Source organism: Rhinoderma darwinii, chromosome 6 (genome assembly GCF_050947455.1).
Source record: "Rhinoderma darwinii isolate aRhiDar2 chromosome 6, aRhiDar2.hap1, whole genome shotgun sequence".
Taxonomy (NCBI): domain Eukaryota; kingdom Metazoa; phylum Chordata; class Amphibia; order Anura; family Rhinodermatidae; genus Rhinoderma; species Rhinoderma darwinii.
This window is the reverse complement of record NC_134692.1, coordinates 33,536,759-33,556,132: the sequence shown is the minus strand read 5'-3', so window position 1 is coordinate 33,556,132 and position 19,374 is coordinate 33,536,759. Positions and strand designations below refer to the sequence as shown.

General features: G+C 40.5%; 1 protein-coding gene across 2 annotated transcripts in view; it reads right to left on the bottom strand.

The window, feature by feature from the left end:
• Positions 1-19,374, bottom strand: part of MAP3K20 (mitogen-activated protein kinase kinase kinase 20) — a 153,443-nt gene that overhangs the window by 67,822 nt on the left and 66,247 nt on the right. For both annotated transcript variants that reach the window (XM_075829475.1, XM_075829476.1), the window contains exons 10-11: positions 17,226-17,332; positions 6,806-6,941 (exon numbers count right to left, since the gene is read on the bottom strand). In XM_075829475.1, the coding sequence (XP_075685590.1) occupies positions 6,806-6,941; positions 17,226-17,332 (243 nt within the window). The remainder of the gene's footprint in view (positions 1-6,805; positions 6,942-17,225; positions 17,333-19,374) is intronic.

Here is a 19,374-nt window from a genome sequence, read left to right as displayed (position 1 = left end):
TTCAGAGCACAGACGGGTCGTTCAGATAAAGGCATAATGAGGAAGGTTTCTGCCAGACAAATTAATAGGATTAGGAGAGCAGCTGCTAAAATGCCATTGCAAAGCAGCAAACAGGTATTTGAAGCCGCTGGTGCCTCTGGAGTCCCGCGAACCTCAAGGTGTAGGATCCTCCAGAGGTTTGCAAGTGTGCATAAAGCTATTATTCGGCCACCCCTAAACAATGCTCACAAGCAGAAACAGTTGCAGTGGGCTCAGAAATACATGAAGACTAATTTTCAAACAGTGTTGTTTACTGATGAGTGCAGTGCAACCCTGGATGGTCCAGATGGATGGAGTAGTGGATGGTTGGTGAATGGCCACCATGTCCCAACAAGGCTGCGACGTCAGCAAGGAGGTGGCGGAGTAATGTTTTGGGCTGGAATCATGGGGAGAGAGGTGGTAGGCCCCTTTAGGGTCCCTGACGGTGTGAAAATGAGCTCTGCAAAGTACGTAGAGTTTATGACTGACCACTTTCTTCCGTGGTATAAAAAGAAGAACCGTGCCTTCCGTAGCAAAATTATCTTCATGCATGACAATGCACCATCTCATGCTGCAAAGAATACCTCTGTGTCATTGGCTGCTATGGGCATAAAAGGAGAGAAACTCATGGTGTGGCCCCTATGTTCCCCTGACCTCAACCCTATTGAGAACCTTTGAAGCATCCTCAAGCAAAATATCTATGAGGGTGGGAGGCAGTTCACATCAAAACAGAAGCTCTGGGAGGTTATTCTGACATCCTGCAAAGATATTCAAGCAGAAACTGTCCAAACACTCACAAATTCAATGGATGCAAGAATTGTGAAGGTGATATCAGAGAAGGGGTCCTATGTTAACATGTAACTTGGTCTGCTAAGTTTTTTTTTATTGAAAGACCTTTTGATTTCTGTAAATATGACCTCCTGATGCTGCAAATTCAACAAATTACCATTTTAGTTCTCTTTACAACCTTTAAAATGTTTTGATCTCTGTTGTGCATAATAATTTGAAACAGTGCATTTTGAGTTTTTTTACTTCTAAAAAAAAAAATCTGTTATCATTAGGAGATTTGTTCAATAAAATTCGCATTATACTCCAACGGTTGATGGCTTGAAGATTATACTGACTGTCATTTGCATCGACTATTTAGGAAAGTCAGCGAAAAAGAACATTTGCATAATAATTTGGAACGCGGTGTAAGTATGAGAATTGTTTTTTTCGGAGTTCCGTTTTTTTGTGGCCGAATCACTTAGACTCCGCCTCAAAAAAACAAAACAACTAATTGTTGCGGGTTTTACCTCCCCATTGAATTAAAGGGGAAAAACCCACAACAAATAAGCAGCTCTTACGCAAATACAATTTACGTGCTTCGTAATAAAATTCCGCACTGCATGTCAATTTCTGAGCGTTTTTTTCCACTCAGCATTTACACAGCGTGTGGAGGAGATTTATTCTCTCTCATCCACTTTGCTGCTGCTGTATTATGCTGCAGATTTTCTGCAACGAATTCCGTTGTGGAAAATCCACAGTATTTACACAATGCGTGAACTGACCCGAAGGCTCCTTTTGGCCTCTGTCCGGTTGGTATACGTCGGTATAGCTTGTTTTTGGAGGATAGAATAGTGTAGTAGACTATGCTATTCCATCACAAGGGATCCCGCAAAAAAAAACATACCACGCAGAATATTTTTATTTTTTTTAACATGGGAACCTATGTGTGACGGATGCCACTGTATGACCCTGGGGAAATCCCCGACATCATTGTCCATATATGGACAGTGATGGCAGGGGCTTTCAATAATGGAGTCGCCGGCCAGAGCATCGGTAGCGCACTGGCTGGGGACCGGGACTGGAGAAGCCCCTGACTTTACTGTCCATATATGGACAGTGATGTCAGCGGGTCCTCCAGTCCTGGAGTCACTGGCCGGAGCGTTACCGATGCTCTAGCTGGAGACTCCGTAATTTAGAGCCCTAGATATCACTGTTGATATATGCAGTGACATCAGAGGCTCCCTCCTGGAGTGGAATCCCGGCCAGAGTGTTGCTGACTCTCTTGCAGTGGATTCCGGGTTTTTAATGCTCCTAGCGTCACTGTCCATACATGGACAGTGGTCAAGAGCTTTCCCAAGACAGGTGTTTCTGGCCAGAGCACTTACGATGCTCTGGCCAGGGACTCCAGAGTTGCAAGCTCAACATCACTGTTCATCTATGGAAAGTGACATCAGGGGCTTCCCTGGGCACAGCGTTTCAAGTAGCACCCTGTCCAGGGTATTCTATACCTCAGAAGAAAGTGTACAAACATGTGAACCAGGCCTTACATACCACTGGCCTGGTCATCAGAGGTGCTTGATTTCTACCCATGCATAGTCCGAATTGCCACTCTTTTGTTACATCAGATCAGTTTTGCACCATCCAACTTTAGTTTTGCTATAACTAAAATCGTTTGAAACAGGCAAGCAGGAAGATTTTATATAACCCTGGGACTTCTCGTATCCCAAAGTGTTGTCTGCCTTTAAAGGGGTCTTGTGGTAATGGAGCAGTTTATGACCTATCCACAGGATAGGTCACCAGTATATGATCTGATAGGGTCCGATACCCGGACCCCACACTGATCAGCTGCTTTGGCAGCCTCCTGCACGGAGAGTTATGCAGTGTTCAGAGCTTGAAGCAGAAGGCTCCGACCACTGTATAGCGATCGTGCTGCAGAACTGCAGCTCTGCTCTTATTCAAGTAAATAGTAGCAGGTCTGAAGTAACCCAGCACGGCCGCGATACAATGTACGGAGCCTTCTATTTCCGGATACAAAAACTGCATAATTTCCGGTGCCGGAGGCAGAGGGAACAGCTGATTAAAGCAGGGTCTGTGTGTCGGACCCCCACCAATCATATACTAATGACCTATCCTGTGTATTGGTCATCGGTATAAAAAAACACCTTGACCTAGCCATGATTAAGAGCACAGCCAGTGCTTGAAACGCGTAGGCTTTTTTATTGCCATAACCTACCACCTTGTTATCTCTCCTGGTGTTTTTTCTAAGCTTTGTTTGCTTGCATCTGAATAAAGTGGAAATTGAGTTTTTCCGATTCATACCACACATCGCTGGATCTTCTCTGTTTTTTCTACTATAAAAAAACACCCCATGACCAGAAAACCCCTTTAACTTATATTTGTTTGCCTGATGTCTTGTGCACCACAAAGGCCTCATGTACGTGTGCATGAGCTGTGTGGCTGTACATGGAGTCCCCTGCAGCTCCATACTTTGCAGGGACTCTGTCCGGTCCCATAGGTTGGAGATATTCTCCTCTAGAAGCATTTATCTGTAATATGGCATGTGATGGAGCATGCCACAATTTAGTCACATTCCATATGAAAAAAAAAAAAAGCTTTCTATATCACCCGTAAGACAATGTTTACAACCTGAATTTTTCTTTTTTTCTGGCTAACTTTTCCAAAAATCATAAACAGATAATATTTTAACTGACAAATTGGAAAACCAAATATGAATCATAAAGATAAGTGATGTATGACAAAATACTTACATAAACACATTAACAGCATTTACCGTGAAATGTAAAATGATGATAATTACAACCACAATAACATTCTGTACACAAGCTCCTCCAGTTTAAAAAATAAAAATGAAAAACACAGACACATCTATGTTTTGCAGACACTGAAAAAAGTCCCCCATTTTTATCTTTACAGCCGGTCTATGGATTCACGGACCATTGGCAACCCTGTCCATAAGCATCTGAAAACAGTATGATACAAGTGAGGATGACTCTTAACCCATAGCCACATTGTTTACATGTTTCACAAATTATTTATTTTTGGTTTAATTTATTTATTTATTTTAAATCTCATTGGTGTTTATATACAGAAAGAGGTGAACAGCTATGTATTTTTTTCTAAAAAACAATAAAATCTAGAACAGCCCCATTAAACAAAAATCTTACACTATAGATTTGTAAGCTATCAAAATGCATTCTTTATTACCTTTATTCCAAATACAGATTTTTAACTCGATCTGTAATTTCACTTCCTGTCTAAACCTCTACTATACTATGTTTATTGTAATTCTGCCATAATTTTCTTGATTTTATTTAAAAAGAATCTTCACTATTTATCATTATTTAATTTCCTAATATATCTTTAAAGCAGTTGGAGCTCTGTTTTCCTGATACAGAGCTCTACATCCTCTGCATAGACATAGAATTAAAAGAAAACATGCTGGCTACCTGCGACCACCACTAGAGGGAGCTTATTGCATACTGTCTAACTCCTGAGCTCCCTCTAGTGGCAACTGCAGTTAGCCATCATGTTATCTGTAGCAGAAATTATGACATTAATTAGCAAATAATTTTTTACCTATTTAGATTTTTAAAAAAAATTGGATTCAGAGATGGACATTCAGATTAGATATTTGCATGGTGATCCTACGGATATACTGACAATCCGTTAAGTGGAGTCAGTAGATCACTATCTTCTAAGATTTCTCTAATTAATTTCTCTCCCCCACCGCACAGAATTATCATGCATCTCGGTAGAGCTGCAAGTGAATGTTAATAGGGCAGAAGCCATTTTAACTTTTATCTGAAACATCATGTCTGACAATAATTTTATGCTTTTGGCGAATATAACAACCAATTATTCATCTGCAAGTAACAGGGCTAAATAAGGACTACAACCCCCAAAGTACTTATGTTTATTGTAAATGATATTAACTGACAATCTCCATTTACAAGAATAGATGCAGGTTATTGGAAAGAGAATAACAATGATGTAATCGATTTGTATAAATGTCATGTATTTATTGTATGCCTTCTCATCATATTGCCAGCGGATATATCGGTTAATAAAAATAATTGTTTTTATGTTTAATAAAGCCGTGCAGAGTCAATGAAGTGCTTGTGGCGAGTTCAAAACTTTCACACTGTGACGAAGTCCATGCATTCAGTAGCGTGAGGTAAATTATATAAGAAAACCTTATGAAAGCAAGCTCACAAAATATGGTGTTGATATGATGGTCACAAACCTCATAGTGTGCACAGTACAGAGTGTACATAAAATGTAGACAGGACCTTAAAAAAAATACAGTATTTTCTAGGGACTTATAATTCAAATTAATAATTCAAGGGAAAGCAGGACCATGGAGATCCTTCCTTTTATTTCTTCTATTTCAGTTGTGCCAGTTTCTAGCGGAATTAGACCTCTCGATTTAAATAGCTGAGCCAGAATCAGGTTGTGTAGGGAGAAGATACTAAGCAATTTGAAAGGTTTTTTAATGCTTGTTGTCGCATATGTCATTTGCAATATGTACCAATTTTTACTGGGAACCTGGGTGGTGAAACTATGGCACACTTTCTGGAAGTGTCCCGCGCAATGATTTGCCAAGAATGCCAGACGTTTAGGAAGGAAAGGTGTCACTGAATGACATTCAGTTTATACTTCTGAGTTCCTGCCAACGCCAGGGTCCTCAAGAGTGGAAAGCAATGCCGTTGACAATGTTACTGGAGGTCTACACTGCTACTGGGGGTCTATAGCTACACTGCTACTGGGGGTCTATAGCTACACTGCTACTGGGGGTCTATACCTACACTGCTACTGGGGGTCTATGGCTACACTACTACTGGAGGTCTATGGCTGGAGGTCTTTTGCTACACTGCTACTGGGGGTTTACACTGCTACTGGGGGTCTATGGCTACACTGCCACTGGAGGTTTATGGCTACACGGCTACTGGAGGTTTACACTGCTACTGGGGGTCTATGGCTACACGGCTACTGGAGGTCTATGGCTACACTGCTACTGGAGGTCTATGGCTACACTGCTACTGGAGGTCTATGGCTACACGGCTACTGGAGGTCTATGGCTACACTACTACTGGAGGTCTATGGCTACACGGCTACTGGAGGTCTATGGCTACACGGCTACTGGAGGTCTATGGCTACACGGCTACTGAAGATCTATGGCTACATTGATACTGGGGGTCTATGGTTACACTGCTACTTGGGGTCTATGGCTACACTGCTACTGGGGGTCTATAGCTACACTGCTACTGGGGGTCTATAGCTACACTGCTACTGGGGGTCTATGGCTACACTGCTACTGGAGGTCTATAGCTACACTGCTACTGGAGGTCTATGGCTACACTGCTACTGGAGGTCTACACTGCTACTGGAGGTCTATGGCTACACTGCTACTGGGGGTTTGCGGTTTTTACTGTGGGTCTCCGATTTTCATCATATGGCTGTGACTGTAATTGCTCGTCCTGTGGCTGTTATCAGGGATCAGTGACTGTTAGAAAGTGTGAAAGTTAGTTTGTCTGGCTGTTACTGGGGGTCCTGCAGCTGTCACAGTTACTGGTGGTCCTGTGGTCCGTTACCAGGATTCCTGTGTCTATCACAGGTATGGGAACATAGTGGCTTTCTTTATTAGGGTGGAGAATACCTTTTTTCCCTCCACTTCTGTGCTACATTCTGTTAAACCTAATATACAGCATTACTGGAAAGCATCATCCACGTAATAATTTCCAAACCTTATGTACGAGGTCAAATTGAATGATTATCCCTTTGACCTATATCAAGTGGTAGGTTTACACCCTGTTTGGTTAGTTTTGGGGCACTAACAGAAGGGGAGAGGGAGGCATAGGCTAGAGATACTCAGCGCTGACCACTTGGCTCATGCATTTGATTTAGGATTCTGGGTGGTAAGGCATGCTGCAGGACTATTAGTGTCACAGGTTACATCTAAATTTTCCAAATTAACAAATGTGAAATAAATATCACCTACCGGGGTGTGGGATTGTTCGGTCAGCTTTTTCTCCCACATTTTTAAATGATTCTCTCGTTCTTTCAGCTCTTGTTCTTTAAAGCTTAAGTCTCGCTCCAGTTTCTTAAGTCTCTCCAGTGTTTCTTCAATTTCACATCTGCATAGGAAATAAAGGCCAAAAATATTACTGCATGCACATTTGTATAATGTATATACGGCTTCACATATATGGACTCCATACCTCCGATCAGACAGTATATCACAGTGTTCAAATCTATAGGTCTTGTGTACAAAAACCCCCAAGATCACCCACTATCTTCATGCATATTTTTATTATAATCACATTAAGACTTTCTGTGGTTGGATAATCCCGGTTGCTAAACCTTGTTGTAGTTTGTTCTTTGCTACCAGATGCAAGTAGTCTGTGTGATTTATATGTCAAGGCACATCAAAACTGACCAGCATGATATCCATCAAAAATGTAAAGAGGTTCTCCACATATACTTAGTATTTTGAAAAATCTGAATAATAATGCAAAATGAGAAATAGAATGGCATGGCTTGACTGCAGAAAAGCTGACTTTCCCTTCTTTGCAGCATAGTACTACGATCCACCTATGCACTGAACCGCTGAGGAATTTTAGACAGATTACTACACTACCTAAGTACAACCTTTAGCATGGATCGGTCAGAAAGTACATCCCTAGCAACGAGACTGTCTCAGATTACTCAAGTGTTCAGCTCAAAGATACATAGTCACTAAATTCAAAGGGTTGTTCAGGATTAGAAAAACATGGCTGCTTTCTTCCAAAAACAGTACCACACCTGTCCACAAGTTGCATGTCGTATTGCAGCTCAGCCCCATTAACTTCAATGGAGCTGAGCGGCAATACCAAACACAACCATTGGATAGGTGTGGCGCTGTTTCTGGAAGAAAGCAGCCACGTACAAGAAGAAAGGAGACTTAGCAATCTTTTTTGTCCAGAGTTGGTCTCCTTAGTAGTTTGGACTCAAGTCCATGTAGCACCAGGAGGTCCACTTTAAAAGAAAAGACTAATAGGTGAGGGCACTTGTAAGACACATATCTAGTACTCTTCTAGTGGTAATTATTACATGAAGTAATATGTTTACAGCTGTGGATATATATGCAAATCTCAACTACAATATTGGGTAATAAAGTAATATACAATAAGCCAGTATAATTTGCCAGAATGATTATAAAATATTCAAGATAAATCCCTACAGCTGCAATAAGATAGTGATATTGATTCTATTACTACTATACACCACAATCTAATATCCCAGAATTAATAATTTGTGCTATATAACAAAGAAAGTGTATTCTTTCTGATAAAGTTAAACCTCTTGGAGACAACCGCTCAAAATTGCAGTGAGGGTCTTCTAGAGAGGTGGGTGGTCTACTCAACGGTGAGTGAGGTCAAAAACTTTTTAGGCTCAAGATCCTTTTACATGGCCTGATATAGGCTGTGAAAACAAGAACCGATCGACAAGACAGGTCATTGATCGGCGCTCGTTTTCTGCTTTTACAGGGAGCTGTGGTCGGTAATGTATGGGGATAATCTGTAAATAGTTACTATGATCGTTCGTCACCATACATTTCCATCATGTCAACTGCAAATCTCCCTGTTTACACAGGGAGATGAGCTGCCGGCTAGTGACCATTTTATTGGCTGCACAAACGAGTCAATCAGCCAATGAAATAGCCTTTGCTTGTTCATCGGATGATCGTTGCCCTGTTTACGGGATCAGGCCCGTGTAAAAGGGCCTTTAGTCAGGAAAAAAAAACAGGTGATAACAGGTTCTTAGAAGAAAAGACCAAGACTAAATAAAAAATAAGGCAACTAGTAATTGAATAATTTATATCTTAATTTTTTAGGATCCATCACATCTTGGATTTCTGACATGTTCTGCATATTCTAAGTGAAATGTTTATACGGTTCTTATTATTCTTCAGATACATGACAACTACTTGGCATTTCACAGTTCTAAAATTTTGTAAAATTGTTCTGATCTGGCTTAATGTTAGTACTTTTTGTAGTAGCAGAGAGACATCTAACTACCTTTACCATGTGCACATACAGTATATTTCGCTTGGTCCTGACTACTTCTTCTATTCAGACGCGAAGAGGTTCAGCTTGAGAAAATGATCTTAATATTTAGTAAAGTGGATTCAGTCTTTTATATTGATATTGTAAAAATGGACGTCTATTCTCGAATCCAGCGTTCACATTAAAGCTAATGCAAGTGGGATGATATTTTACATTGTGGGGCATCAAACACAAAACTATGGGACTCAAATAAACACCACCTTTTTCAGACGCTCTATTATTTCGCTCTGGGAGATTAAATATACCATATATGGTCAAAGCCCTAACAGAAATGACTTTTTATTATACTTTTTATTTTCGTAATAAAAGTGGGACAAGAGCACACACAGACCACATGGTAACATATTCATAGCTACAACAAAGAAAAAAAATGTCCTTTACAAAGGCCAATATTTTTATCAGGCAGTGCAGAAATAAAGATTGGGTTACCGCTAGGAATTAAAATATACCCCACTGGCAATCGGTAGGCGGCCAGCGATGGGAATTGTTCCAGAAATAAGGATCTAAGCAATCTGATCAAATGAGAAGATGACATTTTTATACAGAGATTTTGATATCTCAGGTTTCAATTCTACATACTGTTCTTTTGACCTTTTTATAAGCTCAGAGCAAGCCTACTTTTTTTGGCAAATGCCTCTCCGCTGTCAACACTACAAAACCAGATAGATGGCCACCTATCACTTAAGACAGATTTACTACAGAAGCACAGAACAGCAGAAAGGTTTGATCTTACCAAAGTAAAGGCTGAGACGGTGGTGAATCCTCATTAAATAGTACTTATACAATGAAAGGTAAAAATATAAAGAGAGCCCCCCTTCTACCTTTCTACGGTAAAAAAAAAAACAACATTCACTTTCGATAGTACACAGAAAATATTTGTTATTTAATTAGGGACAGTTTGTTTTCTTATGAAGAACTTAGCGAAAAATAATTAAATGCACAAGTCTGACCTGATAAATGTTAGATTGGAATGATATAGTATAAACATTACATGTTTAAATGACCCAGTTATAAAATAAATCTAAGATTAAATCTTTTTTTTGTCCAACCAATAACAAAAAAAATTAAATTTTTTTTGGAGCTCTTAATCTATAATGAGAAGCAGAAAACAAAAAGTATTACATTCTGGTTTGTTTTTTGTTGGAGAGGTCGTTGTTAATTTACATATCATGAGCATACACATGTATGTGTGTATATACACATATACACACATACATACATACATACATACATAGCTTTTATATCACAATTGCGCTCTCCATCTAAGGCTCTGTTCTCATTTGTGCTAGTGTTCTTGAGAGCAAAAATAGTGTGGTCTTCAGAGCGTTCTTGTCATAGAAAAAATCGGCAACATGACGGACACCGGGAGGGTAGTGTGAATAAAGCATAAGTTAAAAGAGTCATTGTTTTAAAATATAGTTTGTTCTAACTGTAAAAACTAAGTAGTTTGAATTGTTGACAATTAAAATGTATGATATTGTCAAACTGGTTTAGTGGCATTACGGCATTTTGTTTACTTTATATCACATATATAAAGATATAGAAGATATATGCAGGAATAGGTTTGTAAAATAATGTTAGTAAGTGTCAATCTTAAGGTTATCTACAATGTATAATTCAGTGGTTCCCAACCTTTTGCAGGTCGTAAGTCACTTTCAAATATGACATGGTGTTGTGCCTCACTGAAATGTAAAAGTGAAAAATCATATTAAATATATGTCCCTAGTGATAGGGCTCTTACCCTAGTGTTTAATGCCAGTTATAGGTTTTGAGCTAGTACCAAGTTCTGTTAATGCTATGTCCTCCCTGGTGCCACTAGTGCACAAATGTTTCTAGTGCCGACACAGCTGGAGGGCCACATGTGGTTCCCTAGACACTGGTTGAGGAACACTGGTACAGTTTATAAGCCACTAATGGGGAACACTGGTATAGTTTATAAGCCACTGGTTGGGGAACACTGGTATAGTTTATAAGCCACTGGTTGGGGGAACACTGGTATAGTTTACAAGCCACTGGTTGGGGAAAACTGGTATAGTTTATACTGTAAGTATAACTCTAATACGGTTGCATGAACTTATATATTTGAGACCAAAAGATTACTAATGGTTTCATGTTCTCCGATACCGATCTTTAAAACTAGGCACATGCAACAGAAGAGGGGAAAAAAACTCACACTTTTTTTCATTAGTAGTTCTGCTATATTTGACAAGCTCATCTATGATGCAACAACACACAACTGTAAAATGCTCCCTAAATGTTTAGAGTTTGGCAATGTCACATACATAGTTTAGGAAACAGATATTTTATAGCAAAACCCATCAGCGTCTGCCTATCATTGGATTTGCCACCATCTATGTAAAGGTGATAATTAGCAAGTGACGGAAAACTCTGGCAATTAAAGAGAACAAATAATTGTAATTCTACATGTGTCAAATTCTATAATTGGAGATCAGTAGAGTTAAAGTGTATCTAACCTTTCAGGCAACTTTACAGAATAGGCTGTCACGAGTGTGAACATGAGGAACAACACTATTTCTGGCCATTATATGACTTGTATTATGCATTTTTTAGCAGTTTTCCCCTCCGCAGTCTCTTTCTCTAATTCTCAGTTTTCCCTGAACTAGTGGGTGTAGCCTAACTGCTATACACAGCACACACAGGGAAGAGAACATCTTGCGCTCCTATCTTTTTGTAGCACCCCTTCAGAAGCAGCAGCATCATGGAGGACATCATACACCAGTACTGAGCAGGGTAGCTATGACTTCAGCACAGGGGTAAGAAATAACCCTTACTATAAGCTGCAACAGCATCTCTGTATGTCTCTGCCTTTTTCTAACTCTGCTCCTGCTCCCTCCTACCCTCTCCATGGACTTCTTTGGGCAGCTGTAACCTAAGAGTGAGCGATCAGTGCAGGAGGCAGGAGAGAGGGAGAAGTGTCTGATAAGTGGAGAAAGTACAAAGTTTCTTATATTCACTAGTAATATTGATTTCTGCAAAGTTTGTTGAAAGGTTAGTGACAATTTAAAGGGGCACTCCCAGAATGGACAATTATCACCTATCCATAGATAAGTGTCTGATCGCTGGGTGCTTCAATGCTGGGACCCACACCAATCACTAGAGCAGGGTTTCCGAACCCCATGTTTTTTCTCACTCACTCACGACTGGAGGAGGATTTTGAAAGAAGCGGCGGACAAGCATCACTCGGCTGTTTCCATCAGTCCCTTAGACATTGAATGGACGGGCAGGGCCTATCCTCGTCCTCCGCTCCATTTAATCTCCTCCTCTCCGAGAGTGGTTCGGTACCCTTGTTCTAGTGGGGATTTCAGCAGTGGGACCCTGAGTGATCAGTCCGTAAGCAACTAGGTGATAAAGGGGTATTCCCAGAATGGGTAATTAAGTCCCTAAATATTTTTGGAAAGGAGGTATGTCCCTTGGTTCACATGACTTATTGCTCCCATAAACAAAGGTAAATATGTCGAAGCTCTCAAACATGCTGTTTGTTTTACTTCAAAGTGAACTTTTGCTTAAAGGGGTTCTCATTATGCCAACCTCTATTCATATGCCCTATTAGGACATATGGATTTCATAGGAGGGGGTGATCACCCACTCGAGAAACACTTATGAGCCAGAGCAGTGGGCCACTAAGGCTTCGTTCACATCTGCGTCAGGGCTCCGTTCAGGCGTTCCGTCTGAGCTTTCCGTCAGAACGGAACCCTGAAAGAAACAAACCATAGGTTTCCGTTTGTCTCAGTTGTGCAAGGGTTCCGTCGTTTAGACGGAATGATTACTGTATTCGACTATGGTATTCATTCCGTCAAAACGACGGAACCCTTGCACAACAGAGACAAACGGGAGCCATTTGCACCGGATCCGTCACCATTGAAATCAAAGGTGATACAAATGGAAACCTATGGTTTCCGTTTGTTTCAGTCAGGGTTCCGTTCTGACGGGAAGCTCAGACGGAAGGCCAGAACGGAAACCTGACGGAGATGTGAACGAAGCCTAACATAGAACGGCTCTTGCTCTGGCGGACCCAGTTATGCCATGTATTACATGGTTGACTATTGATTTGAAATGTACGACTAGGCACAGCTTCCCGAGGCGATAAAAGAGTTTCTAAAGCCACATGCTATGATCAGCTGATCTACATATATTTTATAAACATGTTACAATGTATTACGGAGGTTTTAATGTATCATTGGGGATAGTTACTAGATTGAACTAAACATATGTTCTTACTTTATACTGATTAAAAATAAAGTCTTAGTATATTAAGTGAAGTTTACATTCCTCAACAGTAGATGGAGCAAGAAATTACAACTACCGTCCACAGTTCATGTGGCTCCTAAATCTTTACTGCAGTTTTAAAACAGGAATCTTGCTATTTATAATCACATCATGTGATCCGGCTGCAGACCTGGAGTCACTTTTTCCATTTGTACTATTGCAGCTTCAAGCTATTGAACATGATTTGTAATAATGTGGGCTGTTATTAGGGTCTTTGTATACTCCGATTCCTGTGTTTTGGTCAGTGTCTGTTGAGTTTCTCATTGTTCTGCTCACATTTCATTACGAGCTTTAAATATTTTGGTATCTCTGTAACAGTTTTCCCTGGACATTCTCCATAGTTTCTTAATATAGCCTGCAGTGGGAAACTTATGGTACCAATCCCCCTGTTGATACACAGTGGTTTGAAATGTCTCTTCCCAAATACTTAGAGAAGCAGATGGCTCCAGATTAGGGATTGAAAGGGTGGAGGGGGGACGGACGCTGTTGACGCACAGCTATTATGAGAAAAAGAAAAAAAAAAAGACTATAAAACAGACTTTTATAGTTTTACTGTGTTTCATCAATAGGCGTTTTGTAATTATAATTTAATTGTACCAATATCCTAGCTACATTGAGGACATCTAACTTGTAGGCAGATCCAGTGCCCGAGATCATTCACTATGTTTAGGAGCAAAATAAGTTCTGAGGTATAAATCACATTAAGCTCCATGGTTTAGTGGTTTCATATGGGTGGATGGACTGTCATTAAGCTACACTTTATAGCTATATTTGGAAGTTTATAAGTAAATAATAATTAAAGGACAGGGTTTGGCTCATCACATACAACCCACGGGAACTGCCTGGTGATCAAAAATGTAAAATTACACTGCAGCCATTCAAACGGACATCTGAACATGGACACATAGGACATATGGATAAGGGTTGTTCTGATGGGACAACCCCTTTAACTACATTGTGGATCTACTTGTCGAGGATCGCAATCCTGCACGTCTTCCAGCGGCGCTACATCTAACCGGCAGGGCGCTTGTCTGCTTGTCAAGTCGTCCGGAGCTGTGGCGTCCTGTTGCCAGGGCAATGCCACAGCTCCCTTCTCTGTGCTGCATGTGGCTCAGCCGCAGAAGTAAGCCCGACCGCAAATTATTTTTGTTAAATAAAGTTTATTTTATTGTGCAAAAAAATTAAAACATAAAACAATTATACAAATTTGGTGTCAACATAATGACCCACAGAATAAAGTTATTATTTATAACATACGATAAACGCCGTAAAAATAATAAATTCCAAAAGACAATGATGAAATTGCTGTTTGTTTTCCATTTACACCCCAAAAAAAAATGTAGAAAGTTGTTCAATACATTACATGTACCCTAAAATTATGCCATTAAAGAATACAACTCATTTTGTAAAAAACAAGCCCTCAAACAACTACGTCGACAGAAAAATAAAAAAAAGTTATGGATTTCGGAATGTAAAGATGACAGGTAAAAAAAAAATCCCTGATCCTTAAGGCCCAAACCAGGCCATATTGAGGTTAAAGGGTAACTGCTCTTGGTATTCTTTGCCTGATTCTAAGTCCTGGTGGTAAGTTTCATGGCTGCTTTTCTGTTGTACCCTGTGAGTCCCTCTGTTTGACCCCATTTATGTCTTAATCTGATTATCCGTCTAATGACCGCCGGCCTGACCTTGCCTTCTGATACTGATTTCCATACCTGACGTTGTCCACCTGTTACCAACCCTAATCTGTTTTGACCGCAATACTAATTATACCCGTCATCTGCTGCCCGACAGTCTATTGAAGACGATCTTTGGGACTGCGACCTACAAATCTTACTTGCAAAGTTCATACCTGTTTGCAGTGGTTAACAGTAAAAATGGGGGATTCCCTAGACTTTGCACCCCGGGTTAGCATGCGCCAAGTCAACAACGGTCTCTATCATTCATCTTCCTTACCTACTGCCATACGTCTCCTGCGCTGGACCAATGTCCTTTTTCGATAAGTTTGCATAGTCTCACTGAACTTTTTTCATGTTCAGCTGTGCTATATCCAGGTATGCTAATGGGTTTATAATAGAGTACAGAGCGCTACACTACTCTGGGTCCGAAACCCCAGACCAAAAAGAGAGAGAACCTAAAGCACAAAATCTAAATAAAATAATTCTTGTAGGGGGTCACAGCCATGCTGCAGAGCTCTCATTCAAGATATAATTAATTGAAAATAAAATTGCTCAGTCTTTAACCCTTTTGCTGCCGTGACAATTTTTACATACACTTTTATCATACACATATAAAACCTGAATAGTAAAATTTAAAAAAATCTTGATACTTCCGTACACATATACAGTGAATCCTCTGCAAAAGACCACCTCATTGAGGAGACCACCCTTTTATCCAGACCAGATTTCCAGTTATCAATTTTCAGTTCCATTGTATATGATGTATACTTGCCATCTTCTTTGAAAGGACCATCCCTCCAGAAGATCATTTTCAATGCATTTTTGGGTGGTCGAATCGGAGCGGTCTCACAGTTTTTTTGGGAGTTTTTTTTATGAACTGGTTTTTTTTAAATGAAAGTCGGCATCTTGCACATTGTTAAAATGCCACCCGGCACTTTACACTTAAAGTGTAGCTAAACGTTTGACAAACTTCTGACATGTCATAGTGACATGTCAGAAGTTTGGATTGGTGGGGGTCCGAGCACTGAGACCCCCACCAATCGCTAGAATAAAGCAGCTGAAGAGTTCGTGTGAGCGCTCAGCCTCTTCGTGTCTGTTTGGCTTTTTCCGGAAATAAATGTATCGTGTACGGACTCAATAGAAAGTCTATGAGCCCGTACTCCGATACATCGGCTTTCCAGAAAAAGCCGAACAGACACGAAGCAGCTGAGCGCTCACACGAGGGCTGCAGCTGCTTTGTTCTGGCAATTGGTCGGGGTATCAGTGCTCGGACCCCCACCAATCCAAACTTCTGACATGTCACACTTTAAGAGAACGTTTATGCAATTTTACATCAAACTGTAAAATTTTGTAAAAAAATGCATAAAAAGCTAATGTTTGTGCCTAAAAGTCTGACCCAAGCAGAGTAGGAGATGCACCACACATAGTTCAAGATGTGCAGGGTTCCTACATGCCACTTATTGTAACGTCCGTGGTCGCTGACCACAAACTCCTTCTATCCAGTCGACGCCCTTCTCTCCAGAGATGTCTGCACATACGGCCGTCCTGTTCCACAGTGACCACCAGGCTGCGCTCGCGAGCTCAGTCCAGACTTAAGAAGCCAAAGCGCACGCAGGTGGGAGATTGAGCGAATTGCTCGCAGAGCACCCTGGGCTATAAGAAGGACTGTGCCCCTCCCTGCAATGCCTGAGCGTTGTTTGTCGTATCCAAAGTTTGTCTATGAAAATGGTCTCCTAGTGTTTTCCAGTTCCCAGTGTTCCCCGAACCTGTATCCTGTGCTATCCTGGTCAAGTGCCATGCTGTATTCCACGCCTGTCCTGCTACTCCACGCCTGACGTCTACCTGCTGCCTAGTCCCAGCCGAGCCTGCCTTGCTTCTGTCCGAGCTGCCACAGGTACGCTATACGAACTATAGACTGTGACCTGCCCCCTGTTGGCCATCTGCCATACCGTCAAGGCGGTACGGCCCAGTGGGTCCACAAACTCAATGTGACACTTATGTCTATATCTACTAGCACATATCTTCACATATTCACCAGATTGGAATACACAAAATATCAACGATCCAGAGTAAAAAAATTATCTGATTAGGCTTATATTTTCACAACTGTAGTAGAAGTGCATAGCCTCTCGGATTGGCAACAGGGAAGATAATAAAGAAAAAAAAGTTTCTGTATCATCCCTCCTGGGGTCACTGAAGGGCTGTACAGGGGGGAGATGACAGTAATGGGCTGTGATCTTTCTTCCGGCTCTCACTTGCGGCTTCCCACCTACCACTTCTTCCTTATACAGACGAATGTGTGTACATTTTTTAAATAATGTGCGTGACCCCATAAAATCATTATCCTTACCTCCACTCGGCTTTATTATGCAAAAATGAATTGCACTGGTCTGGCAGCTTGCTGTCATTTGACATTGACTCCAAGTTTGAAATAATCTGTTTAAATGATGGCCTTTTCTGGAAAATATAAGCAATGGGGAAAGACAGATATAAACAAAATGTAAAAATAAAAAACAGAAATTGTAAGTTCTACCATAGAAATTTTACATCATAGTGGTTAAACAGGGCCTATTGTTAAAAAAACTTAACAATCCCTACTCAGGCATCTATAGATAATGTGTGTAGATGTATATATTAGATGTATTGCGGCCAAAGACACTGAATCCAACCTACATATTTGGGGTCTTTTTTACTTCCCTCTTTCTATGGCTCTGTTTACATACGTATTCGCCTGGTAAGCTTTCAACAAAAGGTAATCCTTTTGGCATACACCGGGCTGATATGTGTCACGATATCTTTTGTTTTCTTGCTGTATATAATAGCATAGTAGACTACACTACTCTATACAGAGGGATATAGCAAAATATGTTGTTGTTTTTTACAATGGGGCCCTATGGGTGACGTATTCCACTATATGCTATACAGCATACGTCAGAGCCGCTCTCCCCATCGTGCGGTTTCATTGAAACACTAAGTAAAAAACTGAAGCAGCATCCCCCTCCTGTCCCCACCTCGTTTTCTATTTACTGTTATACAATAGACAGATTTTCCAGTGTTAACATTTACAGAGAGCCTTCAGGCATGGAAAGAGGCACTACAGGATGCTGGCAGGTAAGCAAGGTGGCACTTTCCACTTATAATATATATAATTGCCTAGAAGACAGGATCAAAAACATAACAAATCAAATTTTATACCCTGGTACACAGTGATAATCACCATGTTACAATTGAGACAGACTATAACCTGCAATCTGAGAGGTGTCAAAGTAACACATAGAAATATCACAATGAACTATGGCAAATAACACACACATATTTACTATATACTGACAACCTCAACTCTACCATACCTGTATATATCTGTAAAATAACCCAAAAACAAAGCGGTTTTGTAGTTTAGTGATAATACAGATTGATGTATAGTTTAGGCTTTATTCACATCTGCGTCGTTTTGTCGTAATGAATAGCGCAGTCGACCACGGTATTGATTCCGTCAAAACGACGGAACCCTTGCACAACAGCGACAAACGGAAACCACTTGCACGGGATCCGTCACCATTGAAATCAACACTGATGCAAACGGAAACCTATGGTTTCCGTTTGGATTCCATTCATGGGTTCCCCTGATGGAAAGTTCAGACGGAACCCATAAACGGAGTCCTGACAAAGATGTGAACGAAGCCTTACAAAACTCATCCGTGTCTCGGTCTTATTATTCTGGGACTAATTGTGTTAAGAAGAGAATTAGCAAGAGACAGAACATTCTCTCACTGCAGAGAAATAACACTGGAGCATCCTACCTGTGTCATTTATGTAACAGGAAAATATTTATGTGCCATAATATGTGTTATAAATGAAGAAAATGCACAAATATAGCAGTGAATAATAAACTTGATACAAGATCATAATAAATATGCATTACACAGTAATTATGAAGTTAGAGTTAACGGTTATGGGTAACACTCTATTGTAGTTTCTATATTTATTGTTCCTTTATCAACATGTTAAATGAAAATCTTTTAGCGACATTTAGGATAGGGCTTCATGACGACTTTGGCCGCGACACAGATCACTGTGTCACCTTGCCTGTATCGCAGGTAATGAAAGTCAATGTGGCCATGTTGCAATCCGCAGGTTGCCGCGACCTGATTTTTGCAAGAAATCTGATCCTGCGGCAACCTGACCACATTACCTGAGATGCAGGCAAGGTGACACCGCGATCCGTGGCCAAAGTCGCCGTGTAGCTCTAGCCTTAAGATTTTCGATTTTTCCATGAACATGCACATCTGACAGAGAATGTTAATTACATGGAGTGTTGGAGTAGTACGGGACGGGGAGCAGTAGATGGCAGATATTATTGTTGAGAACAATAGACCCAGACAAAATAAATCAAAATGGTTTTATGTATTTTTTTTGCTCAACACCACCTGGCGTCAGGTAAGTATCTGCCAGCAGGATGGACATCAGATGGTGGCGAATCATGCAGTAATTGTCTATAG